The 27,562-nt window shown below is 48.6% G+C and overlaps 1 protein-coding gene across 4 annotated transcripts in view; it reads left to right on the top strand.

Annotated features, from left to right (window-relative positions):
- The window catches only part of MAPK4 (mitogen-activated protein kinase 4), a 142,081-nt gene that overhangs the window by 76,042 nt on the left and 38,477 nt on the right, over positions 1-27,562 (top strand). The window contains exon 2 of one of the 4 annotated variants that reach the window (XM_090037791.1): positions 9,888-10,009. The exons of the other annotated variants lie outside the window; for them this stretch is intronic. Within the exon in view, the coding sequence (XP_089893917.1) occupies positions 9,959-10,009 (51 nt within the window). The 5' untranslated portion in view covers positions 9,888-9,958. The remainder of the gene's footprint in view (positions 1-9,887; positions 10,010-27,562) is intronic. 4 annotated transcript variants of the gene reach the window in all.

The following is a 27,562-nucleotide window of genomic DNA, read 5'->3' on the forward strand; positions in this document are numbered from 1 at the left end:
AGTAGGCATTGCAGGTTGTTTTACTATGTCTAGTAGGAAATGAGCCAGAGACAAGTACAGGATGTTGCCTGTGTCCAGGAGCCTCAAGGGCTAGAGGCAGACATTACAAAAGCTGGAGCCTGAATTGATTTAATCTTTGCAGGTTAGTCCCTGTGCTGTGCTGTGCTGTCTGCTCCATCACAGAAGGGTTGGGGAGGGGAGCAGGAATTGCCCCTACCCCCAGGCAAACCCCAGCTGGGGTCTGGGGTCGGGGGTGGGGAGGGGGTTAAGCTTCCCTTCCCCCAAGTACAGAGCTGCCCTGCCTTGCTAAAAACTTACTGCTGGCTGTGACTGTGGACTATAAATCCCAGAGGCACCTGGAAGCAGGAAAAAGAAGTGATGAACAACCCTGCAGAGTCCTGCTGCTGTAATTCTGGACTGCAAATCCCAGACACCTTGTGGGCAGCAGAAAGAGGAAGCAAATACACAGTCCACACTGGCTACATGCTAGAGAGCTATGCTTTCGTGCCTCCTACCTTCTAACCTGAGCCACTGCAGGCATGTGGCTGCATTTCTGGAATCAAAGGTGAATGTCTGTCCACTTGATTCTTAGTTTAATCTCTGCAGTTTAGACTAACCTGCAAAGAGTGGATTGATTCAGCCCTGGGCTTTTTGACTGTCTGTACTTAGCCTTGTACTATAGGAAACTGGCTGGAGGCGGGACAGAAGAGCCCCAGTAGCACAGCTGACCCGAGCAGGGTGCAGGGTCCAGGGCAAATCAGCCCATGCGGGGTCCTGCCCTCACTCTGATCCCACAGGCCCTGGCAGTGGCGGCAGCAGCGGTGGGGGTGGGTAGCAAGTGGCTGGACACGGAGCTGCTGCTCTGCCCTGCTCCGTGGGCCCCCCCAGCACAGGGTCCAGAGCAGTCGCCCCAATTCAGGCCCCCCGGGGTGGCCCTGCCCAGAACAATTCCATGGTGCTGGAACCTGGTCCTGTTGCTGGGCATAAAGTTGCCTCAGGGGGTGGAGGCCACGGACACTAGGGTTAAAGGACATAAGAGCCTATAACTAGGTGGATGGGGCCTGTATAGTCTGGTGCCTGTGATCAGTGTCAAGTGGCCTAGCTCCTTACCTTTGAACTGATTCCAGAGGATCATAAGAGTGTTGTTGGTGGAGAAGTGCAAAAATTGAGGGGCTGACCTATAGCAGAGGCAACTTGACCTGAGGAGAATTTTTGGGAACTTGAAATGGGCTGTAGGAAATGGTTGGATAGAAGCAGTTTTCTGATCTGTATCTCTGTGACCTTAAAATCTTGGGTTAGGGAAGATCGGGCGAAAGACATGCATGATCCAGGCCATTGAGCTGATGAATTTGTGGGTGAAGGGGAAGTCCAAAAGGGACTGCTGAAGCATGGGATCCAAGAGAGGGAACATACTTCATTAAGAGGTGGGTATTCCCCAACCCAAGTGGTTGGTTGGCTCAATCGTGCTGCTCAGTGAGAGCACAGGTATGAGGTGCCTGTCTGTGCAAGGAACAGAGTATAAATGGTCACACCTCCCGCAGATCATGTGCCAACAGACTGGCAAGGCAAAGCGCTGTGGGAAGCCAGCATGCTGACTGACTTGCCAGAGTGACTGCAGAGCAAACTGTGCCCCTCACACAAGGGAAGGAGTTACCCAGTCAGGTCATGAGGTGTACAGGGGGCCGCGGTCGCACCTTAGGCATCCGTACATACAGCCTGCCCTGCTATAATGGGAAAAGAAACCCCAGTGTGGAGTAATGGGGGGATGTTCAAGGATGCAGGGATGGGTTCCAAGGCTCAGGGTCCTGGTGATTGTTGCCTAGTTACTGCCTGGCTTGGAGCTTCCAGTGGCCACTCAAATTGCTCCTTTGCTGCTGCCTGCCTTGCCTTGCATGAATGTAATGACAGCGCAACACCGGTACAGGTGCCAGAGGCTGAGTGATTTGAATGGGAGTTAGAGGTGCTTCAGGTCTCCTGCCATGCAGCTGGAGCTCTGCAGCATTGCTGAAGCTGGGTTGAGAGGTAATGAACATTTTTCATCTGCAGTAGTTGCTGCTATTCTGCAAAACGTGATCATTGCTGCTGGGATGTTGCAAAACGTACAGTACGTGCTACTTATTTTAGCTACCCGGCTGCTAGATCCTGCTGCTTTCTCCCCTCTATCCCTCCACACTCTGACCTGCCAAGACACGCAGCCCTTCTCCACCTGATCACAGCTTCCTGTGCGCAGAGTGAAATATCACACCGTCAGCAAGCAAAATATCACACTGTCAGCACTGCTAGAGACTATAATATCCTCAAACCGCTTCTGGTAAAATTACTAGTTACTCATACCTAGATCGATAAAGTAAGGTGATGTTTTTCTTAATAGCTGGACCCTTCTGTGCATGAGTGTGGGTCTTCTGTAATGTAAAAGCTGATTTCAATTACTGTGACAATGTGTAAATGCACCCTGGCAGTAGGGGATCACTGGGTTCCTGCTTATCATGTGGTTTGGATCGGGGGGGGATTATTTAAAAAAAAAAAAAAAAAGCGGGGGGTGGAGGGGGGAAGAGAGAGAGAGATGGTGTAAAGGACGATACTGTAGGGGAATGACGTGTTGTCCCATCTTCCTCTTGGCTGTGGTGGGCTAGGGATGGTTGTCTACCCTATAGCTTGACTGGTTTTCTTTTGATTTTGAGTTTGGTTCTGGAAATAAAAAAGCCCTGTAAAAAGGCTGTGAAGTGACTTGTTTTTGAGACTTTTCTGTCTTCTGCCATCGCTAAGGCTGCACGCGGACCTGTGGCTCTGTCCTGGATTAGCAGCAGAATCTAATGGTTACCTATTCTAAGCACCCAGTTCAACAGATGGCTCCTTCCTTTCTGAATGGGCTTTTAGGGCAGACATGTCCAGAGGTATTTCCTAAGGATGGGTACGTTCTAAAGAAGCTCATTCTAAATCAGCCCATGCTGTGGGAACACCGAACGTAACCAGTTTAGAGGATATCATCTTCGTGGTGTAGACCACAGATAATGACAGGAATTGTTTGCCTGCTTTTCTTGCAAAATTACTATTATTTCCAAGCAATTGTCTGTTGCATTAATAGTAATCAGCCCTGTGAGGGGCAGGGGAAGATATTTAGTCTGCTGCCAAGGGTCAGAGCTTACTCGCAGGATGCACCTTTGCAGAATGCAATTGGATTAATACTTTCTGATTTCCCAGGTGCAGAGAGTTTGCTGTTTAACAAACTCCTGCTGTGCAACAGGAAAACAAAGCTCACCAAAAAAAATCAAGGAATAGGATTCTTTTTGTAGGGAAAAACATACCAAGGTAAAAAGAAAGGACTAAAGATATTGTCCACGATATGGGGTTGTGGAACAGAGTTAACCAAAGAACATAGGCCGGTATATTATAGATTGACCGCTGTGAGATTCCAGCACAAATGTGCTGTGGGAAACATTGGCTATTTGTAAATTCAGTTGATGGGGGAGGATTGTATTTGCCAACCATGGCAGAGGCCCATATGCTTAAATCTAGTCATAGCTATGCAATGACAGTGCCACTTAAACTGTGTAACATTCTCCATGTGTTAGAGGGAGTTCCCATCTGGACCCCCTACCTCCGCCCCTCCTACAGCCAGCTGCACAGCGACGGTAGGTGTGTGTCACTGTGGTTGTGTCTAATCTGAGGAGGAGAATTGTGTCATCCCAAGGGGGACAAAATTCAGTGCCTGTTCCTTGAGTGCTGTGTCACATTTTTTTGAAGTGCAACTTCCTGTGAAGTGTTGAATAAGTCAGTGATGTTTCCTGTGTTTCAAACTGTGTAACGAATGGGACCCCAATGACCAGCAGAGGAGCATTTGAAATGCAGAAGCAGAGTGGTACAGTAGATAGGAGACCTGGGTCCTCCTGCTACCCATACCTCTGACTTCCTGGGTGAGCTTGAAGGACCACTTACCTTCTCGGTGTTTTTGTTGCACCTTTTGCCCTCTGTTGCTCCTGTCCGTTTGATTATAAGATGGTCGAGGAAAGGACTTTCCTGTACTATGTGCTTAACACAGTGAATCCCTGATCATAGTTGAGACTACATAGTGCTATGGTAATATGGCATGGTAATGAATGAAAGCCTAGTCCTAGATCTGTAGGAAATGAATTGCTAAAAAGATCCCTTAAATCCTAATCCCTATAGGCTAATGAAGAATTTCATTTCAGCTTCCTTTACAGACGATTTTGCTTGGAAAAATGTCATCCTGAGTGCCTGTATCTTTGAATGATTTGTCATTTCTGGAATATGCTTAGATTGATGTCTTAGATATGCCTACTTGAGAACCTGCAGGTTATGTATCAGTCACTTAGTCTAAAAGACTGAAGCTATTCTTGCCAAATCTGTCTCAAATTTAAAACCCCTGGTAACCATCCAGCTGAGTAACAAGATGGCAAATAATAACTACTGTAGATGGAGACTGATGCAGTAAATACAGTTTTAAAAAATGAGGCTTAATAATAGTCTTTTTCTGGCAGTGTATCTTGTTTATATGAATTAAGCAAGAAACCATTTAATTAGGGTAATTACATATGGAAAGGGAGCATTCTCCCATACTGGAAGATGCCAGGGAAAAAAACAGTCTGTACCCATCATTGATCAGCTTCAGCAAAAACAAAACTTGTGCTTAGTCCTGGGCTATTATTAAACTACTAGCCAATTGCTCATCATGAATGATGAAGTGTTTCAGGAAGTCTTTACTCCCCTCTCCTCCCCCGCTCACCCTTCGGGGCTGGCCATGTAAACAGTCCCTTCACTGCCGCTGCCTCCTCCAGCCTCTGGTGCGGCAGGTCCCTCCTCCCTGCCTACCTCCTCCTCCTCCTCCTCCTCCCATGAAGCAGCGGGCTTCCCCCTGCCAAAAGAGGAGGTGGCAGTGGCCGCAGCAAAACACGGGTAAGTTCTTGTGCTAGGGACAGATATTAAAAAAACCTGAGGCTGAGTTGATTCAATCTTTGCAGGTTAGTTTGTCTAACCTGCCTAGGTTGAACTGGCATGGAACTGTACAGACATTCCCTCTGGACTGAGGAAATGCAGGCACATGGCTGTAGTGGCTCAGGCTAGAAGCCAGCCCCTCCCTTCCCTTCCGTAGTGCAGAGCTGAGGGGTGGGGGTTGTGGCCAGGTCCCAGCAGGACACTCTGATTAGAGGGTGCACCCTGCTTTCACTGTCCCAGCCTTTTCCCCACTCACTGCTCAAGGGGCAGAAGTGTTGCCAGACCCCAGCCCTGGGCCAGTGCTCAGACAAAGGGGGGTGCGTGCAGTGCATGCATCTGTTGATACGGAGCTTTTCAATCTTCCTCTCCCTACTTTTTCATACTGTCTGCAAACCTGACAGGTGAGGGAGCCAGCAGGGAGCTAATAACAATGTTTATCAGCCTATCAATAAAACAAAAGCCTCTCTCATTAGTTCAAGCTCTTCTTAAACAGCTTTTTCCAAGGAAGAAATGGAGGGGCATTACCAGGTAACCTGCTGATTAGCTCCAAAAAGCCCTAAGTGGACACTGTTCTGTCTGCTTGTCCCAAAACACACAGATACACACACACCTCTCAGCATTAGCTAGCATACCACATGCCTAGGGTCTGTGGGGCTGGGGTCCATGCTTTGGGTGATGGGAGGGAGGGGAGGGGGAATCCCTGCTTGAGCAGCGAGGGTGGGGGGCAGGCAAAAGCCTGCTGTGCCTGCAGTCTCTGCTGGAGCTCTGGCTAGGGAGCAGAGGGTGGGCCGGCCCTGTTCTCTGGAGTAGACAGCATAGCCCAAGGCTGGATGCTGGGGGACTCTGCTCAACTTAAACCAGGAAGGGGTCTGGGACACATATTACATAAACCAGTTTGACTCAGATCACTTAAGTCTGATACTACATTCAACCAGGTTTATCTTAAACTAGTTTTGCCATTTTCAGACTGAATGTCTGTTCTGTTACAAGTTTAAACCAGTTTCTGATTACTTAAACCAGTTTACGTGTAATGTCTGTCCCTAGCCCTGATGCTTAGCTTCTTTTTCAGCTACCCTACTTTAAGCTGCAGTAAGTGGTTCTTACGTCCAAAGTCTCCATCTCTTTCAAAACATTTGACCAATGCTCAGCAACAAAGTGTTTTTCTGAGCTTTTTTTAAAGTTGTTCATAGGTCTGGCTAATTTGAAGTGTCAGTTTACAATAGAGATGGGTTTAAAAACAGCATTCCTATTTGGAGCCCAGATCCTATTGTTTTGAAGTTGTTTACTCTGATGGCTTAAAATTCAGGCCTATCTCAGATAAACAGGTCCCTAAGCTCGCCCTAGATGCTTAGATATTTACAAATGCCTCTGAACAGATACAGAACCTTGAGTCTAGTCATAGTGAGCAGCAGTTAATCCAGAGTTCATCATCTGGATCCCAGATTTTCTTTCCTTCCCTTATCCTCCCACAACAGATGGCATTACCTCCTTCTGGTCACCCAGACCCTTTCTGTTGCATTCCTTCTCCTGATCCCAGGAGTCATTAAACTTTGCTGTTTTTCCTCCTGGAATATTTCTAAACTTCATAGATTTCTAGAGTTGGAAGGGACCTATTAGATCATTGAATCCAATCCCCTGCTCAGGGCAAGAAAGACCACTGGGGTCAAGTGACCCCATCCAGGTGCTTGTCTAATCTCCATTTAAACACCTCCATGGTAAAGGAAAGCACTACCTCATTTGGAAACCCATTCCATATTTTTGCAGCCCTCACTGTAAAGAATTTTTTTCTGATGTCCAATCTAAATCTGCTTTCCTTCATTTTATGGCTGTTGCTTCTAGTAACCCTGAGGGGCGCCCTGGTAAACAGAGTATCCTCTGGTCCCTGCGGACCCTCCCTGATGAGCTTGTAGACAGCCACAAGATCATCTCTCAGCCTTCTCTTGCAGAGGTTGGAGAGGTCCCTCAATCTGTCTTCATAGGATCTTACCTGCAGGCCCTCAACCATGCAAGTAGCCCTTCTCTGAACCCTTTCCAGGTTATCCACATCCTTCTTGAAGTGTGGTCCCCAAAACTGGATGCGGATCTGGCCTCAGATCTGGTTTCTGGGTTTTCCAGTACTCCAGCTGTGATCTTACCAATGCTGCATAAAGGGGAAGTATAACTTCCCTAGACCTGCTCGTGATGCACCTACTAATGCAAGAAAGAGTGCGGTTAGCCTTACTTATTACCTTGTCACATTGGCAACTTGTTCGTTTTTGCATCGACTATGACTCCAAAATCCTTTTCCACTGCTGTGCTACTCAGAACGGTACTTCCTAGTCTATAGGTGTACTGGCAGTTCTTTCTCCCCAAGTGCAGCACTTTTCACTTCTCTTTGTTAAATTGGATCCTATTCTGATCCGCCCACTTCCTCAGTCTATCCAAATCTGCCTTTATTCACTCCCTACCCTCTAGTGTGTTTACTATACCCCACAGTTTGGTGTTGTCTGCAAATTTGGACAGACTGCTTTCTACACCTCATCCAAATCACTGATGAAGATATTGAAGAGGACTGGTCCAAGGACAGAGCCTTGGGGAGCACCATTGCCCACATCTCTCCAGATGGAAACCAACCCATCCACCATCACTCTCTGGGTGCATCCCATACGCCAGTTTTCCACACATCTGACTTTGAAAAAAATCCACATCACGGCTACATAGTTTATTTGTAAGAATTGGGTGGGACACTGTATCAAATGCCTTTTTAAAATCCAAGTAAATAACATCTATCTCTACTCCTGTATCTAAGCACTTTGTGACCTGGTCATAAAAAGAGACCAGGTTAGTCAGGCAGGATCTGCCTGCTATAAACACATGCAGGTTGCCTCTTAGCATTGTATTACCTACTGGCCCCCCCACAAATGTGATCCTTTATGATTTTTTTAAGGTCTTACCAAGAATAGAGGTGAGGCTAACCAGCCTATAATTACCTGGGTCCTCCTTCCTCCCCTTCTTGAAAATAGGGATCACATTGGCCCTTTTCCAGTCCTCTGGGACCTGTCCTGAGCACCAAGAGTGCTCCAACAGTTGCCCCAGTGGTTTTGCTATGACACAGGCCAATTCCTTTAGTACCTTTGGGTGAAGATCATTAGGGTCTGCCGCCTTAAATACATCTAACCCCTCCAAGTGCCCCTTCACTAGGTCAGCGCTAACCTGGTGGATTGGTATCTCTCTCACGCCAGACTAAAGTCTCATTGAGAGGTGTGTTTGTATCCATGTCCAGGAACACCGATGCAAAGAAATCATTTAAGAGCTCAGCTTTGCCCATCCCATCTGTTATGAGTTGCCCTAGTCCATCCTGTAGTGGCCCTATGTTACCCTGCACCTTCTTCTTGCTCCCTGTGTACTTAAAGAAGGGCTTTTTGTTACCTGTAATCTTTGTTGCCAGCCTGAGTTTCATTTCTGCTTTGGCCTTTCTAACTGACTCTCTGCAAGTGCGAGCTAAGCAGGACTATTCTTGTAAGCCTCTCTTTCCCCCTCTAGGCTCTCCTGGATTTCTCTTCTCAGCCAAGAGGGTTTCTTGGCTTTTTTGCCTCCCTTTGTGTGTATTAGGATGCTACCCCTCCGTCCCTTGAGGAACTCCCACCCTTCCTGGACTCCCATCACACCCCTCAGTCCCACTCTAACTAATCTCCTGAGCTCGTTTAATGAGATGAGAACTTCATCTGTTCCTCTCTCCTATCATCATGTATTTGGAGTCTTTATATCCCAATCCTTCTCTGTCTGAACAGATCCAGGATTTTGGAAATGGGGGTGTAGTGGAGCAGTGGCTGGTACTACAGGGACCAAATGCCCTTTCCCACTCCAGGTGGGCTGTGCAGGCACTGGACTCAGTCTGGGACAGTGGCACGAGGCTGTTCTGTCCTCCCTGGCCAGTCCTCCTAGATGTTTCCTGCCAGCACAGAAGCTGCTGTAGGGATGGGGAACGCCTCCTTCACCATTGCTGCTGTTGTCCCCAGCTAAATCCATGTTCATGTGGACCCTAGCTGGAGCAGGGCAGGGGCAGCTCTGGATCTCCCCGTGCCACTGGGGCAGCCAGAGACAAGCAGAGCAGTGGCAGCAGTAAGGGGGGGAGGAGAGATGCTGCTGAGCAGCAGGCAGGGAAGGGAGGCAGAGATTCTTACCTGATCAGGGAACTTTTTAGAAGTCCCTGGCTGCTGTTTCCAGAGCATGGTCTGCCCATCCTGCTGGGGGTGGGGAGAGGCTGGGAGTGGGAGATGGTGGTTGGTGGGAATGGTGGGGAGGGTACAGTACTGTAGCAAGTGGGGGGGGCCAAGTAGGGAGACCTCCCTGCATGCCAAAGTGAAGGGGTGCCAATGGGCTTTGCCCAGCTAGGGTGAGGTGCAGGATGGAGCTGTGAGCAGCTTGTTTGGGGGGTGGGGGACAAGCGGGGGGTGGCTCCCATCGCTGTGTGCACTCCTGTGCAAGCATGGCGGGGGTGCTCCCCAGATCAGTGCGTGGGGCGAGGACAAGCTGCTGCTGCGGGCTTGCCCTGGGCACCAAATTTCTTTGCTTTGGTACTGGGAGGGTACATGCCGTTGGGTGTTGGGGGGAGATTCTGACCTGATTTGGGGACTTGAAATGCTCCCATTATGTGGTCTGAAAGAGGGGTAGGGGTGGTGACTGTATCACTGCACCTTCTCTGGATCCACCCCTGCTTCTCTGTATCCAAAACAGAGCCAAGCCTGCTTTTGCCCCCCACCCCTTCCTTGGATCACTTGTTCCCTACTTCCTACATTCAGTTCAAATTCTCATAATCATCTTTATGATACTGCTCTCTCCTACCTCTCTGATCCCATTGCTTCCTACATCCCCCCTACTTCAACACTTTGCTCAAGCCTTTCCAACCTTTCTCTGCTTCCTCTGTTCATCCTTGATTCTCTAATTCTTTGCAGGTTGCCACTGTGCTTGGAGCTGCCTCTCAGCATTTACCAACCACCTTCCCTCACCACCTAATCACTCCTACATGCTACTGGTCAATCAGACTCAAAACAGAATCCCAGGGCCTCAAACTCAGGTAAAAGAAAAGGTTTGAAATCCAAATCGGGATCTGGATTTCAATAACTGAAGTCTTTTTCTGCAATGAGCTGGAGCAAACAGCAGACATTAGCTGTACCATCTTATTCTCTTTCATGGGTTCCAGCTTCAGTTCTGAATTTCAGTGTTTGGGCTACCGCTTTCTACTCAAAAATGCAGGACCAAGTAGCAGTAAAGCTGGGGAAAGAATCCAAGGCTTCTCATTTCTTTCTGGAAATGTCCAACCTTCCTTCCTGGTTTGCTGTATTAGTTGTTTAAACTTAAATGCTGACTTAGCCCATCACATAAATATTTGATGGTCAGAAAATCCAAAGAGTAAAGACCTTTTAAGGGCCTGGTTTTTCAGTATAAAAGCCCTCAGATGTTTGGATCCTGAGCTCTTTTTTAAGGTCTGGCCACAAGTGTCCAAATGGGAGCTGTGGTTTAAAGAACACTTTGGAAACCCTGGCCGTCATTATGGGAACTAAATACACATCTACATCTTTGAAACTCTTCAGCATTTTCCAACACATGGCCTCATGGGTTTGACCCTTGGAAGCACTGAGCGCCTGCAATCCCGCAGGAGTGTGCATGGGCTGGAGAGGCAGAACCACCACAACCTGAGCCCCAGTGGCTTTTCGTTAGGGAGTGTTTACACACGTCCATAGGTGAAGTTCAGCCAAACGAGGAGTAGTTCAGTGAGAAGAAAATAAAATATATGCAGCTGCTCAGCAGTTGACAAGTTGCTCTTTCTCAGTGTTTTATGACTGAATGAATACTTTAAACCTAGCGGCAATGAGTTGGCATGCCCAGGTTCTTTCCTGCCCATTTGCTACCATTGAAACTTGATGAGCTTGGTGATCTTGTTCTCTTTACCAGGGTGATTTTGCTTTGGTTGATAGACTGGGCCAGGAAAGCAAGTGTGGGGAACTCCTTTGAACTGAATTAGGTTTCACCAGGTTCCAGTGAACTGAAGCATGGGAGGCACTTTCAGGGAAGGTATTATATAAAGCATAGGTGCCGACTTATTTTTACCAGCAGGTTGGGGGAGTGCTAAGATGATGGACATGTGGAAAAGTTTTATGCGTTTCAGGTGACAGCCCTCTTCCTGAGTGGGGCCAGAGCCCTCAGGCCCCCATGCACTCGGCACCTCTGATATAAAGACAGGCCATTACTGGAGCTGGTGGTTTTCACCAGGGCCTCCTAGGTATGTGAAGGGTGCGTTCTTGCCCCATTGCTCTCCTATTCCAAGCACTCCGCTGTTCTGTACCTGGTGCAGCCACCTATGCAAACCTACACCCAGTAGTGCTTTGCATCTGCCTTTTACAAGTATGAATGACAAGTATGAATGCCCACATTGCTGAGCTTCCTTCTGCCTTACTTCACTGCCTTTGCCAACGAGAGAGTAGTTGGACCAATTACTTGCTGTCATTGGCGTTGCCTGCTAAAGAGGGCAGCGTTACTGAGCAGTGCAGGAGCTTTCATTATCCTACAGGGAATAGCTCAAGGTATCTCTAGCTGCCACAAACAGCAGTGTAAGGGTGCTGCAGCGAGTTTTCTCTGTTGGTTAGGGGTAGGTTACAATCTCGAATGAGCCAGATGAGAGGGTCTTCTGTTGGGGCAGAGTGCGTCAATCCAGCTTCTGTCATGACCCCACTCACCATGAGACAAGCTTGTGCTGAATGCGGTTCCCTGAGCGGTGGGGTGCCTTGTTCTCACGGGCTGGGCTGTTCCAGTTCCCTGCCCTCCTTTCACAACCTGCGCTGTCCCAGCTGAGGGCTCTTGGGGTTGTGGCTTTGTCCAGCTACCTTGAACTCCTGCCAAACTTTTAGAAGTCAGCCAACTGCTCCTGACAATGAGGACACAGCACTCAGGGCTTATAATGCTTGTTTGTGCCCACTTCAGGAAGAGAGGAGGAAGTATTTCTGGTGTGTTTTCTGACCAACTTGCAAGCTGGAGCTGGTTTTGTGGCTTGTGCTTTGAGTAATGGTACTTCTGAGAGCACTTCTACCCCTTCTCAACAACAGGCAAATTGTAGTTGCAACTGTCACAGGGGAGGATTTATACTCCTATTATACCAGGAGGCCATGTGCCAGAGCAGAGTGTGGAGGCAGCAAGGAGAGTGCTTATAGGGGAACAAGGGCGGGGTTCTGTTCAGATTCGGGGGTCAAAATCTTTGTGCCAGGGATATGTCTTTTAACCATTGGCATATCATGGGAGGAGTAGCTGAAGGTGGATGGGGGAGAAGGAGATTTTAATTTCTGCTGCTGTTTATGCAGCTACCACAAAGCCTGGTCATTGATGCAGTAAGAGCTGAGAGAGGAAAGAATGACCACTGAGTTGTTTGCATGAGCAGTCTAGGAAAAGGAGAGTCTTGTTCTGTTTAGTTCCTCCACAGCTCCATTTCCCCCTGTCTCTATACCAGTATGTCATAATGAACAGGCTCCAGCTCCAGTAATCCAGATCCACAGTGAAACTCTGGAGAACGCAGAGTATTTCCCATATCTCAGAAGCCATCTCTTTGCAGAAGGCTGACATTGATGAAGAAATCCAACGTTGCCTCAAACGTGCAAGTGCAGCTTTTGGACACCTGAAGAAATGAATGTTTGAAGATCATGACATCAAATCCAAATACAAGCTTGTGTTTTGTCAAGCAGACATGATCCCCACTTTGCTGTATGGGGACTGTCATGGTGCGGGGTCCTGTAGGAGGGCCGTGATCTCCCCAAGGCCCCCTTCCTGCGCCAAGTTGTCCCAAAGGGCACCCTCAATTCTCGCCCGCCACGTCCTTGATGATAAAATATATAATAGGGAGGCTGCCTGTACGTCATCTTGGACATGGTCTTGCTGTACTCTCTGATCCCAGGGGCTCTTGGACCCCTTGTGGGTCCCGTTTTACAATGGGTGTTACTTATGGGCTATGTGTGGCTCCAACCACCCCTTTACCACGCCCCAAGCCTTACAGATGGAACTGACATTGTTCGGTCTGGGCCTTGTTATAATTTGGCCCCTTTGTCCTCCCTGGGCTCTCCGCGGCCTGTCTCGCTCTGTGCCCTCTCTGGTGCTGTGGTCGGGGCACCCCCAAATGCTGCGCCCTCTCTGGTGCCGGGGTCTCCACACTGCTGTGGGTCCTCTATGAGGCCTCCTCCATCCCCTAATAGCCTCACCCAAACCTCCACTGTTTTATACGACAAAAAACAAAACACAAGCCCCTGGGCTGTAACATAAATTCAAGCTGCTCGGCTATAACCTCAGACAAACCCTACCGGGGAATCTCTGTCCTTTAACAGTATTGGAAGCTGGTCCTGCAGACAGGCCTCTCCCCTTTGCTTGCTCTGGGAGAGCTCCTTGCCCCTTGGCTGCTGGCAGGGAACTGAGCTTCTGGCCTCAGCCCTGGGCTTTATATATGGGCCAGGCCCTGCCCCTTTCGGTCAGCTGACCTCTGCCAGATGTGGCCACTAGCTCCCTCTGGTTGCCCTGGGAACCAGCCGCTGGGGCTCCCCACTCACTGCTAGGGCTCTTTCCCTTGCAGTTTCCACTCTTCATTGGAGCAGGGCTCCTAAGTGCTCTGAGACAGGGATGACACACGGACAATGTCCAGGAAACATCTAAAGCTGTTGGAGAAGGATCATCAACCCAGCCTGCAGAAGATCCTCCGAATCCAAAGGGAAGAGACACACCAATGTTAGTATCCTCCTGCAAGCAAACACTATGAATATTAAGGCACTGATCATCCGTCATCAACTTCGTTGGGCCAGCCGTGTCATCTGGATGTCTCCAGACTCCCAAAGCATGTTGTATTTTCCCAGCTCAGCCAAAGCGTATGCCTAAGAGAAGGGCAGAGAAAGCACTTCAGTGATGTCCTCATGACCAGCTTAAAAAAATGCGAATTGATGTCAGCTCGTGGGAGACTATCGCCCAGGACTTCCCCAAATGGAGGAGGAGTCTGCTGGAGGGATCTTGGTATTTTGAAACCTCACGACAACAGGAGGTGGAAAAGTGGGGATGGCAAAAACAGTGTGTTGTGGACCAAATCAAGAACCCAGCGCGACCCATCCTACACGGAAACACGTCTGAGCTGCAGTACAGTCTGTCAATTCCCGATAGGCCTCATCAGCCATCTTTGGACACACAAATAAGACAATAATGGAAGACAAATATCCTCAACTGCAAGGGATTGCTGAAGAAATTCACAGCCTCCTCCTGGGTATCTTCTGCCTATTAACATGAGGAACTTGGTTTGCTTGCAGAAATCCCCTGCATCTAGGCCACTGTTGTGACTATCACATTTGGAAGTGATCAGGTTTTGGGTTTATGGGGTGTCCTTTCTGTTTCACATTCATTGGTGAAGATTGGCCAACTCTAGCATACTCCATACATTAAGGAGCACCAGTCAGAATAGCTGTGGTAAAATGTGTCATTCAGAACAGAAGTGTATGTTGCTTCTCATATGCATAGAAAGTGTAATGTGGTCTCTGCTGTCTGTCTGTGTGCAACCATGCCCGGTTACTAAAGAACAGTCCAAATGGGTCTTCGGCTGCCTTGAACTTGGAGAATTTGAAACTAGTTTACTTAACTGGAAGAGTCCTTGCTAAAGGCCTATCATGCTACTTAACAGGATGATAAAAGAAAGCATGATCTTGGTGTCGCTTCCAGTTGCTGAACTCTGCTGCCTACTTGTGTGGAATGTCTTTGGATCTTAACACAAGTGTTGACAAAATCAGATCTGGAACCCATAAATTCCCCAAGTTTTGGCTACTTGGGTAGAGTTTACCTGTGACCTACTCTAGTCCAAGTTAGTGATATGACAGGGCGCTGTTTTTAGCCTCTTTCAAGAACCTTCTCTTAAATACTTTCAAGTTTTAATTATGACTTTCATTTGCACGAATTCTGCATTTAGTGGAGACATAACTGCCCTTTTAGAGAACGATCTCTGTAGTTTCCAAAATGTCTTTACTGGCTTAAAGTTGAAGTGTCTCATCTGTTATGTACTTGCTAATGGGGCCGGTATAATTATTCTTAGCTCAGTCAGTAATAAGTGTTTCCCAGGTGGATCATCAAGGGGAAATCTTTGAAACAGAAGAAAGAATAGAGCGTCTCATGGCAACAGGGCTGGAAGCCTGTGTCCCCTCTGTTTAACTGGGGCAGATGACTGTGTTAAAATGAAAGGGGACAGAGGAAGCTACAGGATGGAACATTTATTTTCCCTGCCCTTTTTTGGGTATTTGTAATTATTCTATATTTCTGGTTGTTTACTGAGATTGTGCAGCTTTGGAGTAGCCAGCACTACTGAACAGTCACAGCAGAGCAAAATGTCCACTAATCAGCCAGCATTTGGTATTCTGGTAGTGCTGTTGGTGCAGTCTTCAAGTACTCTGTATGTCCCGTATTCAGACAGCGCCAAAGCCTGTACTGCACATTTTCACTTGATGGATGTGCCAGCCCCCTGCTAGCTCCTGCCCCTTCAAAATATAGTGCTTCCAAGAACACGGGCTATGCTTAGTTTACTTTATTTTTTAATTCCCCCTGCTGGTTCCTTTGGCTGAAGTTTATAATAGGCAGAGATAATTAGATGCACAGATTCTGTAATCTCGGGGGAATGAGACTACATGTCACACTTCTTTGAGTCCTGCAGGGTGAGGTTTTTATTGTCTGAGCCAGGGGCAGCGTTCCTGTCAATCAGGCAAATTCTGTTTGGCACCCCCTTCTAAACGTCATATTTTTTAAAAACGCATTTGAAAAGAAATAGCTGAAGAGGAGTCAACCTGCTGCTGTGTCGCGAGGATTCCTACCGTTTGTATTTGTTCCTGCTACAGATTCCCTTCCCCTCTCCCCTTTGCACTGCTGTTCTTAGGACCAGGAATCTTTCCAGCTGCTACTGGAGTCAATGGCAGAAGTCCAGTTCACTACAGTAGATGTAGGACCTGATCTACCAGATGTCATAGGGTTCTGAAACACTTCTACTTTATAGGCACTTTGTACTCCATCTAAACTCAGAAGGCCAGATTCTGATGCGAGATAAACGGGTACAGGGCTGGAATAATTCCAGTGAAGGGCTGGGGAGGATGCCTGATTCACAATAACTAGAAAAGAACAATATATTCTTTTTATTCCTGAAGTGCTTAGGTGCTTAAGACATACAAAAAAGCTAGAACTCTTGGTTCCAAAGTGATACTTTTTATTAGACCAACTGAAAAATGGCAAGAAAATTGTCCTTTTCTGCAAGCTTTCTGGATCAAAGTCCCATCGTCAGGCTCTGGGAAAAAGTGTAGATGGTACAAGATGGTAAGTCCCCATAGGTAGGAAATAAACTACATTTTTGCATAAAGGGAGCTGAAGATGGAAGTCTGTCCCTCTGGGTCCATGACAGTGTCTTTGTGAGCTGTGTTGAGGAGCCCTTTGATGTGTTGATCAGGTAGAATTCCTTCCCTGGAGGTGTCTGATGGCAGGCAGGGAGGTAAAAAAAACTTCCTTGTTGTTCTGCAATGAAGTTTAAAATCCCAAGTCGGCTAAAATTCGGCATCTTCCATGTTTCAGGGCTGTACTTGGTAGCCGTGTTGGTCTGAGACAAAGACATACCAAAAAATTCGAGTATTCTTGGTGCTTAAGGTGCTTATGGGCCAGGACCCTTTGGTGTTGGGCAGTGTAACAGCACTGAAAAGAAGGTGGCCCTTTGCCCTAAAGAGTTCACAGTCTAAATACCGTGCATGAGCGACTCAGAATGCCGATGGGTAAGGTGGACAGCCGTCTGCCAAATCCCATTGGTTTCAGTGTAAAGGCACAGCTTAATTGGATTTAAACCTGCCTGCTCATTCCTGTGGGACCAGCCTGTTCCCAGCTGTTCACAGATCATTAATGCTTAGTTCCTTGTTACTCAGAGTTTGCTCTCAGCCTCTTCTTAGCTGTTGGCACCTCATTAAAGCTGGTGACTTGGTTCCTCCCTGGGTCTTGTCTCTATCTGCAGTCTGGAATTGACAGGAGCTAGTCGGTTCCAGGGCTGCTTGTAGCCTGGCCTGGACAATGGTTGAGATGGGCTAGAAAGATGAACCATCTGCCCTGCAAGTTGGACAATTTCCTGATTTGTCAAAAGAACCCACTTTATGCATCACAGCCTGGGTAGGACAGGATAGAGACGGGGAGTACAAAGAAATAATGCAGTGGTATTGGGCAGCTTGGCAGGTAATGTTCTCAGATTAACTTCTTCTACACAGATAAAGTTTTTAGCCTTGTTCACTAGTAAGGGGAAGCCTTGGAGATGCTAAAAAGTGTTAGCCTATAACTGGGACTGGACTTGGGAGTTTTTTTAATAGACCTAACAGAGTTCAGCACCAAATATATTATGAAATGATCAGGACAAAACTGTGCCTGTGGGAATTGGGAGAGAAGGACAAAGGTAAATGTGTAACATATCCTCTTTTGATTGTGTATCTATTCACTTACCACTCTGCAAAATACTGTTATCTGCAATATGCCTCCCTGTCAGTGTGTGAATTAAAGACATGAAGTCAATCTAAATATCACGCTGTTCTCTCCGAACATGTTTTACCTTCTGTTGTTATAACCAATACCTAAAGTAGCAGAAGGATTTGTTTTTCTGAACTTTCTGGTTTCTTTCTTAAGTTGTTTGCAATTTCCTTTGCCTAGAGCATGGTCTGATGAAATGTTTACTGTCTCTTTCTGATTTGATGTAAACCACTCTGGGATATCTCTTTAGATATACCCATAGTCAATCACCGTCCCATGTTGTATGTATGGATCTTATATAGAACAATGGACCACGGGGGAAAACAACACCGTAAGATTACCAAACTTGATAGGGTGGGAGGAGAAAGGCTTTTGGGATGGATCTGGGATCAAAACTACTTTTAAATAATTAATTAGATTTCAAGCTGAGGCTTTAACTTAAAAAGGCTCCAAAGTATCATTCATCCCAAAATGTGAACGTTTCAGTACATTTTAAGTCAACTAATCCTGCTTCTCCTGGACCAATATTCCAGGCCCAAGAATAGCATTGGACACCTGTCATTACTAACACAAATAAAAGCTGCTGAACGGCTGTGCCCAGGGGGCAGGGAGCAGGGAAGGCAGAGGGTTAAACAATCACCGTTTGGTCATACCAAATGGTAGAAGCTGCTACAGTTTGAGATGGGAGGACAGATGATGACCTGTAATTTTTATTGCTGTACTGACTTGCTGTGCAGCACTCTTCCTTTCTTTAGATGTAGTTAATAAAATTCAACAGCTTTTCACTCCATCCCAAGCCCATGTGTTTCAGAGACTGTCCAAATGTGCTGCATGTTAACTAGCTCTCTTCCCTCTGAGTCAAAGCTGTGCCTCTTACTGTGCGACGAGAGGCATTTCAGTAACGAGGGGGTGAGTTCATGGGCATAAGGTGCAAACTTCTCCAACTGTCGGGATCAAAATTGGTTTTGTCACTGACTTCAGTGGGGCAGGACTTCACCTATGTTTCCTGACATACTTTCAACTCTTCCGACTTCAAAGCAAGGCCCAGGGGTCCATGTTGTTCTGTCTTGTGGGAAAAGCTGTGGGCTAGTCTGAGGGAAGGGAGGATTTTCCCTGCAGAGCTTTAGTAGAATTGTTTTGAGGAGTGAGAATTTCAGGGATGCCAAAACCATGATATTCAGCACCCAAACACCCAGAGACAAAGTGCCTTGCTGAAATCTGGAGACCACTGCCCCAGAGCCTTATACCGCCCTGCCTCCCACCCATGCCTGCTTCCCCCTTCTCAGTACTCAGATGTATTAATTCTAGCAAACATCTCTCAGGCAAGGTTCCCTCTAAGGTGCACACGTGGGCTTAGGTCAGGAAAACAGATCTTACGATGACAGGCTGAGAACCATGGGACTCTTTAGCCTGGAAAAGCGCAGGCTCAGGGGTGATCTGATGGCCACCTGTAAGTTTATCAGGGGTGACCACCAGGATCTGGGGGAACATCTGTTCACCAGAGCGCCCCAAGGGATGACGAGGTCGAACGGTCACAAACTGCAAGACCGTTTCAGGCTGGACATAAGGAAGAATTTCTTTACTGTCCGAGCCCCCAAGGTCTGGAACAGCCTGCCAGCAGAGGTGGTTCAAGCGCCTACATTGAACACCTTCAAGAGTAAATTGGATGCTTATCTTGCTGGGATCCTATGACCCCAGCTGACTTCCTGCCCTTTGGGCAGGGGGCTGGACTCGATGATCTCCCGAGGTCCCTTCCAGCCCTAATGTCTATGAAATCTATGAAATCTATGAAACTAAAAGTGTGGCCGTGCACAGCCTTTTCAAGGCCGTGCACTAGGAGAGGCTGGGGCAGGAGCCTGGTGCGGGCTCTGCCGGCTCCGAGGAAGTGCTCCACTCCCCCGCATCAGGGCCAGGGAGTGGAGCACTTCCCTGGAGCCGGTGGGGCCCACACCAGCCCCCTGCCCCAGACTCCATCCCTGCCTTGCTTCATCTTGGGGAGGAGCTGCTGCCTGCCCCAAGTGAGGCTCTGCCAGCTCCGGGACACTGCTCCACGCCCCTGCATCACCTTGGGGAGCCTGCACCAGGCTCCGGCTCCAGCCCCAAGCCTCTGGCCCCCAGCTCCCGGCTTTTGGCTCTGGCCCCCAGCCCCCAGCTCTGGCCCCTGGCCCCAGCCTCAGGCCCCCAGTCCTCAGTCCCCTTTGGTAAGTGTCCCATGCCGGACTGAGGTGGTGCACTTACAGACTGCTACTCCTTAGAGGGAACATTGATCTCAGGATAGGTGGGAGAGAGAAATAAATGTAGATCCTCCCAAACATGCCCTCAGCTCTTAGTCTCCTCATATGTAGATCCTGAATTTCATACAGAGCAAATTCTGGGGTGAGGGCCAGTGTCCTTCTCTGGGCCCTGTCCTATTTTGCACATACAAGGACTTACCAACATGCAGGAGGTCCTGTTGGGGTGGAGGGGCTGTTCAGTTGAGCCCAGTGTCGTTATATTACGTATTACATTTATGGTTCTCTCTTCTGGCTAATACATTCTCTAAACATCCTCTTCAATCTCTGTGCCCTGTCTTGCCAGCACTCCCATCCTCTGAGGCCGGGGAACAGTTCTAAGGTGACCCTTGGGGCACTGACAGAAGTGACATTTGTCACGCAACCAGCCGCTTGCAAGTGCTCCACAGCTGCATGGCTCCAGAGCACTTTAAAAGTGCCTGACCATATGGCAGATTAGCCCCCATTTAATGAGGGTACAGATGAAGGCTCTCCAAGGCAGAGCATCTTCATTCACTTCTGTTTGTCTGTGCATGAGCAGGGCTGGGCTGATATAGTACAGGCTGTCCAAACCCAGCCTGCAGCTTCCTTCCCTGCCTTCTCCTCCTCCCATCCTACAGACGGTACTGGAGGTGGGAGCTCAGGGGAGGTGGGGAGGGGATGGAAGGCTAGAGAGAGGCTGCAGATATGTAGCCTTTCTCCACTGGATCCGCTCCAAACAATGTGTTTTTTTTCCCAACCCCCCTGTGCCTTCCCCAACCAAACAGTAAATGTGCTGTAATTCATGGTGCTTTCTGTGAAGTGCCATGAGTTACAGCTGGGAGTTGGATGTCTGTCAGTGCCCTTGATGCTAGGTGAAGAGGTTAGGTGAGGAGTGCACAATTATTTTGACTGGAGGGCTGCTTAATGAGTTTTGGTGAGCTGTCGAGGTCTACAAGGGTAGTCCTGCCCCTCAACAGGTGCCCTGCCCCTTGATTGCCATTGTCACAGGATCAAGGAGATGTCCTGTAACTAATATAGGGTTAAGGAGCTGCCAATCACCAGTGGCAGCTCAGGTGCTGGTTGCCGCAGCAACCAGATAGGTCAGGTGACCAGAAGGGGGCAGGGCCGGGCCTATATAAACTGCCCAGGCCGGAGCCAGAAAAGCAGTTCCCTTCTGGCAGCCACAGGAGCAGGAGCTCTGTGGCAGAGCTGAGCGGCCTGAGTTGGTAGTTGCAGCCTTGCTGTGCTGACCGACCGCAATGATGCTAGGGAGGAGAGAACCCTGAAAGGAGGTAAGGTTAGGAGCCCTGGTGGGGGCTTGAAGTTGCCTTATGAACCGGGAGGCTCTTTGTTGGTTCTGTTACAGCCATTTGGGCTCGGTTTGTGTTATGGTTACACCGGAGGACCGGGTGAGGCTGTAGGGTTGTGAGGAGGCCTCATGGGGGCTCCCCAGTAGCTTGGGGGTTCCCGGTGCCCAGCAGGGGCACAGTGCGTAGTGCCACTGTGGACACTGCATGAGGAGTGCCAGAAAGGCGCTCGGGGTGTGGGGTTGTAGCCCCAGCCACGAGAGGCGCGGCACAGGCCCCAGAGTGGGGCAGTGGGCGCGAGAGGCGCGGCCCAAGGCCCCGGAGGGGGCGAGAAGCCCAAGAAGTGGGGCAAAGGCCCGGGAAGATTGGAGAGGGGCGCCAGGTGGGTGACAAGCCCGGGGTGCCAGAGAGGGGCACCAGGGCAGGACAAGCCCGAGTGGCGCCGGAGCGGGCGCCGAAGGGCAGGGGACCCAAACAACGTCCAAGGAACAGCTGTGAGGCTTGGGCCATGCTAAAGGGAAGGTTTGGAGGCACGCATTTGCCCATAAGGCTGCGGGTGTTGGGGGCACCCCATGTGGAACGGAGATAATCCCAGCGAGGTGTCAAGGTGGAAGTAGGCAGCCTCCCATAACTGAACTTAAGAACAAAGACGTGGCAGGCGAGTAGAGGGTGCTGGACCACCGTAATTGACATGGCAGGGGGCGCTAGTGGGCTCACGGCCGCTTATAGCCCCCACTCCGTGACAGCCATCATGGGACCAGAAGTCCCATCCCAACCCCTGACCTTTGCCACTGGAAGTCCCTCCCCTACCCCTGGAATTACTCCTTTTGAAAGAGGGGGTTGCCACCTTGAAACTGGAAAAAAACAAATCATATACAAAAAATCAAACATCTGCTATAACTTATTTTAATTGTAAACAAAATATTTCTGTCTTGATTTATGTTCATTTGCATAATAGCTCAAAATACAGTCTTACTCTTGTATATTGTGTGTAAGGGGTAAGGGACTATATGTAGGGGGTGGTTGGGGTGTGGGTTTGGTGGGTGGGGTGTCTTGAGGAGGGTGGGGATGTGGTTGGAGTGGCAGGGGTGGGAAGGTGTGGGGGTGTGGTGGGATGGCAGGGGGTGTAGGAGTATGTGTGGGGGCTGTGAGAGGGTGTGGGTGTGTGTGTGTGGGGGAGTGGGTTCTTGGAGTGTGCGACTTTTTGGAGCTGCATGTGAAGGGCTGCTCAGGGCCAGGGCTTACAGAAGGTTTACAGAGGGGCCCTGTGGATCAGATGTAATTGCCTGGTGGGCCAGGTCCAGTCCATGGGCAGTATTTTGCCTGCCCATGAATTAGGTTGTTAAATCCAAAGGGCAAGTCGGGCATACTACAGAGAGGTGAGCGTGAGCGGTGAATAATTCAGTCTGATTCTCTAAACCTTTATGAAGCAGGGAAAATCTTGTTCACTGAGGTAGCTGCTGTAAAATTAATGGGATTATTTGCATATGGTAAAAAAAGATTTGGTGGAACTGGATGCCCCTTTTCATTATTCATGTCCATGAGAACCAAAGAGGATATTACCCAGCTGATCACCTGTGCAGATTTAAATGTTTTTCTACCTTGTCAGTTTTGCTGTAATTATCTAAGTCTTGACACAGTACATCAAAGATCTGACATCATTATGTAAACCCAGACTATTGCAACTTCTGCATAAGTTTCCCCTAACTGTAAATGCATTGCATAACCTCTGCTTGCAAAGCTGTGATAATATTTCTGCATCTCCAGGGTTGAACATTGTTCTGGAAAAATACAGGGAGAAAAAAGTTCATAGCATTTTTCAAGGGGATTGACTATGTCATATAGCAGCTGTCACACTGAATTACCAAGGGATGGCCACTGAGACACATGCCATCCCAAATGCAGCACTGTCCGTGAGCATAGGCCCGTCGGTACATATTTCTTTGCTAGGTGATTTCTGTGGGGGGGGAATGTCTGCTCTTTCTGCGCACAGAACAGGAGGCTTGTTGTGCAGAGCAAGATTCTAGGTAACCATTTTAATTACCCAGAGTAGTGGAGCATGTATAGATGTTAAGGCCAGAAGAGATCACTGTGACAGTCTCCTGCAAGGTATAAGGTACAGGATTTCCCTGTATTCATTCTTTATTTGAGTCCAGAAGCTGCAGCTGAACTGGAATGCCTCCAGAACAAAATCCACCCTTGAATTAAAAAATGGAAGCTCTACCACAGCCCTTGGTAGGCTTTTTCTAGTGATTAATTATACTCGTTGCTAAAGATGTGCACTTTATTTCTAGTGTTAATGTGTCTGGCTGCAATTTTCAGCAGCTGGCTCTTGTTACACTTGGACCTTCTGGACTGAAAAGCCCCCTATTAAATTTCAGTTCCTTATGTTGCTACTTCTTCATCAAGGGTGGGTAAAATATGGCCCATGCGCTGGATCTGGCCTGCCAGGCCATTCATAGTTTCATAGTAGCTAGGGTCAGGAGGGACCTGAATGGATCATCTAGCCCTGACACCCTGCCACAGGCAGGAATGAATGCTGGGTTCACAAGACCCCAGACAAGTGATCATCCAACCTCCTCCTGAATTTGCCCAAGGTAGGGGCAAGGACCACTTCCCTGGGAAGTTGGTTCTAGATTTTGGCCACCCTAACTGTAAAATATTGCCCTCTGATCTCTAACCTAAACCTATTCTTCATCAGCTTATTACCATTGTTCCTCGTCACCCCAGTTGGTGCTGGGGAGAAAAGGGCTCTACCTATTTGCTGTTGATCTCCGCTGAAGAGTTTGTCGGCAGCCACCAGGTCCCCCCTCTGCCTCCTCTTGTCGAGGGCTGAACAGGTTCGGGTCCCTCAGTCTCTCCTCATAGGGCCTGACATGCTGCCCTCTCGCCAAATGGGTGGCCTCCTCTGAACCCTCTCCAGGCTGGCCACAGCCCTTCTGAAGTGCGGCGCCCAGAACTGGACGCAGTACTCCAACTGCAGCCTGACCAGTGCAGCACAGAGGGGGAGTATCACCTCTCTGGACCAGTTTGAGATGCATCTTTGGATGCGTGACAAGGTATGGCTGGCCTTGCTGGCTGCGGTCTGGCATTGGTGGCTCATGTTCATCTTGGAGTCAGTAATGACTCCAAGATCCCGTTCTGCCTCTGTGCTTTCAAGAGGGGAACTCCCCAGCCTATATGTATGCTGTGTATTCCTTCTCCCAAGGTGCAGCACCCTGCATTTGTCTATGCTGAACCCCATCCTATTCTCATATGCCCACTTTTGGGGTCTGTCTAAATCTGTTTGCAGCCTCTCTCTCCCTTCAAGTGTGTCCACTTCGCCACACATCTTAGTGTCAACAGCAAACTTGGACAGCGTGCTTTCCACCCCCTCGTCCAAGTCGCTGACGAAGATGTTAAACAGTGCGGGCCCGAGGACCGAGCCCTGGGGGACCCCACTGCTCACATCTCACCAGGTTGTGTACAACCCGTCCACCACTACTCTCTGGGTGCGCCCCATCAGCCAGTTTTTTTACCCATCCAACTGTGTAGGCATCAATGCCACAGTCGCTTAATTTATTAATGAGGATGGGGTGAGAGACAAAGGACTTCTTAAAATCTAGAAAGACTTCTATCCAGCCTGCAGGGCCTCTGCAAAAGACAGTTATTACTGGCCCATGGCTACCCCTCTGAAAGCTGGCTCTGTGCCTTCACCTCTGTGGGGCTCCCAGTACTCCAGCTGTTAGCTCCACATGGAGGCATGGAGCTGGCCTTGCCCAATGGTGTGTGGCTCTCCATGGCTCCTGACACTGCAGCTGGGAGCCATGAGGACATATGTGCGATAGCAGCATGGAGCCTGCCCAGCCCCGTGTGCAGCTCCTGGCACTCCATCTGGGAGCAGTGCACCATTCGGTTGGGCTGGGCTGGCTCCATGCCAGCATGTGGGGCTTCTGGCATCCCAGGTGGGAGCCACATGCCATTGGGCCTCACCGAGCTGGCTCTGTGCCTCCATGTGCAGCTCCCCACTTGGGGGCTGGGAGCCCCACGTAGAGGCATGGAGCTGGCCTGGCCTGCCCGATGGCGCATGACTCCCTGCAACTCCTGGCACTCCAGCAAGGAGCCAAGTGCCATCAGATCAGGCTGGGCCGGCTCTGTGCCACCACATACAGCTCCCAGGACTCAACCAGAGCCACATCCTGCTAGGGGCTCTGCCTGCTATGGGCCATGAGTGCTCCAAGGTCCTGTAGCCTGCTGTTGCTGGTGGCAGGGGACTGTGTGTCACAGGGGAGCGTGTGGTTGGGGCCCCACTTGCACACCACCATACCCACATCCGTCCACCCACAAACCCCACACCCACCAATACCTCCCCATACAATATACAAAAATAAGACTTTATTTTGTGCTATTACGGAATTGCCTCTATATATGCTATGCAAACACACATAAATCATGACAAAAATATTTTTTGAAATAAAATTAAAGTATGTTATAGTAGATGTTTGATTTTTAGTGTGTGATTTGGTTTTTTCCCAGCTCCAAGATGGCAAATCCCACCTCTCAAAAGGACTACTTTTGGTTAGGGGTGGGACTTTGGGTCCCAAAATGGTGACCAGGGGGCAGGGCACCTGTCAAGGGGCGTAGCTACCCTTGGCATGGAGCTGCTCAGCAATGCTTCTGGATTCAGTTACTCTTCATTTTTTTTTTTTTGCTGGCAAGGTCCATTTTGTTTAGAAACAGTGACAGAAATGTGGAAACTTAGGGCTTGGGAACAGGACATGTATACACTGGTGTAACCCATCCTGATGTTGGCATAAACAAGGAGCAGACGCATGATATAACTCATACCCGTGCAGCTTATTAGAATTCAGTATAACGTTACTATGGAAGCAGTAGGCTACAATGGTGCCTACTGCAGTATCTCCCCTGGGAGAGCCAGTTTATTCTGGACAATGCTATAACTTACTTGTGCAAGTTCTAATATGAGTGAGTTGTACCAGTTCTAATGTGTTTGAGCTGCACTGGCTCGGTATGTCAACGGTATGTGCTTTAGAAAAAGGATGGTACGGGGAAACTTGGAAGAAAGGTGTATCTTGTATAAGCGCTAACAGAGCTGGGTTGTGTTTTCTTTTCTTGCGTGGAATCCCAAAATACAGCTGTTCAAATGAGCGATGAACCAAAACCTCAGATGCAGCTCTCCTGCCAAAGCAGAACTGTTCTGCATCTGTTCTTGACACTCTGGGAAAACACCATGTGAATGGACAAAAAGTGAGAAACTCAACGGAGGTGGTGAAAGGAGCAGAAACTCCAATATGTGACAGCAAAGCAGTGAAAGCAGAAAGGACCCAGAACGTACATGAAAAAGGGAGGGCAGGGGAAGCAGATACCACATAGACCTGAACTGTCTATTGTTTTCATCAGAACCGTGGAGACCAAGGCACACACCAAGACCTTACTGTGCTAGACACTACAAGTGCATAACAGAAGGACTCTCTCTGCCCCAGAGAGAGGACAATAGAAGTACCAGACACGGGTGGAGATGAATGGAGGAAATGAGTGGCACAAGAAAAAGACTAACCACACTAAAGCTTAACCCAAGCGATCCTTAGAAGTGTTGAGCAACCTATTCAGGAGATGTAAGTGGTACTCAGCACCTCTTATGTTTGTTATTCCTCTTTATTTGTATTGGGTCTCTAGGGTCTACCACAGTCAGAATGGGTCCCTGCTGTTATTCACTAGACCAGTGTTTCCTAACCTTTTCCAGCCCAAGGCATACTTTCATTAATAAAAATTTGCCATGGCACACCTGTTAAGGCAGTCCCCATCCCCATACTTATGAGCTCATTGTAGCTGCTTGCCGCAGCAAAATGAATGGCATAAACTGAAAGCTGAGAAGCTCACGAACAGCGCATCCCCCACAGCCAACACATGCAGTAGATGAATGTCCTTCTGCTCAGCTGGTTCTCTCTCTTCCCCAACAGCCAACTCATGCTCCAGTCTTCTGTGAATATCTCATTAGTGCGGCTTATTCATTAGCACCAGAAGGCTGGAGAACTTTCTTCTCGTTATTCCAAAATACTTGTGGCACACCAAGGAGCTCTCGTGGCACACCGGTTGAAAAGCACTGGACTAGACGTACATTAAAATGATTTTGCTTCACCATCCAGCCAAACTTCAACTTGAAAACAAGGCACAAACTTTTCAGTGGTGAAGGCAATCAATGACGGGAGCAAATTGCCAATGGAAATGGTGGGTTCTTCATCTCTAGAGCTCTTCAGATCAAGGGCAGCTGCCCTTCTGGAAGATGTACTTTATCTGGACACAGGCATAACTGGTGAAATATAAAGGCCTGTAACATGCATGTGCTTAGACTTGATAATGTAATGGCCTTTTGGCCCTTAAACTCTCTGAGTACAAAGAGGGCTCCATTGTGTTAGTTGTTGTTTCAAAACATAGTAAGGGACAAGTTCAGATTCTCAAAGACATTAGTCACCTAACTCGCATTGAAATTGGAGTTGGTGGCTAAATACCTTTGAGAATCTGGGTCACAGC

The sequence above is a fragment of the Crocodylus siamensis genome, chromosome 3, assembly GCF_052110815.1.
Source record: "Crocodylus siamensis isolate JL-2025a chromosome 3, ASM5211081v1, whole genome shotgun sequence".
Classification (NCBI taxonomy): Eukaryota; Metazoa; Chordata; order Crocodylia; family Crocodylidae; genus Crocodylus; species Crocodylus siamensis.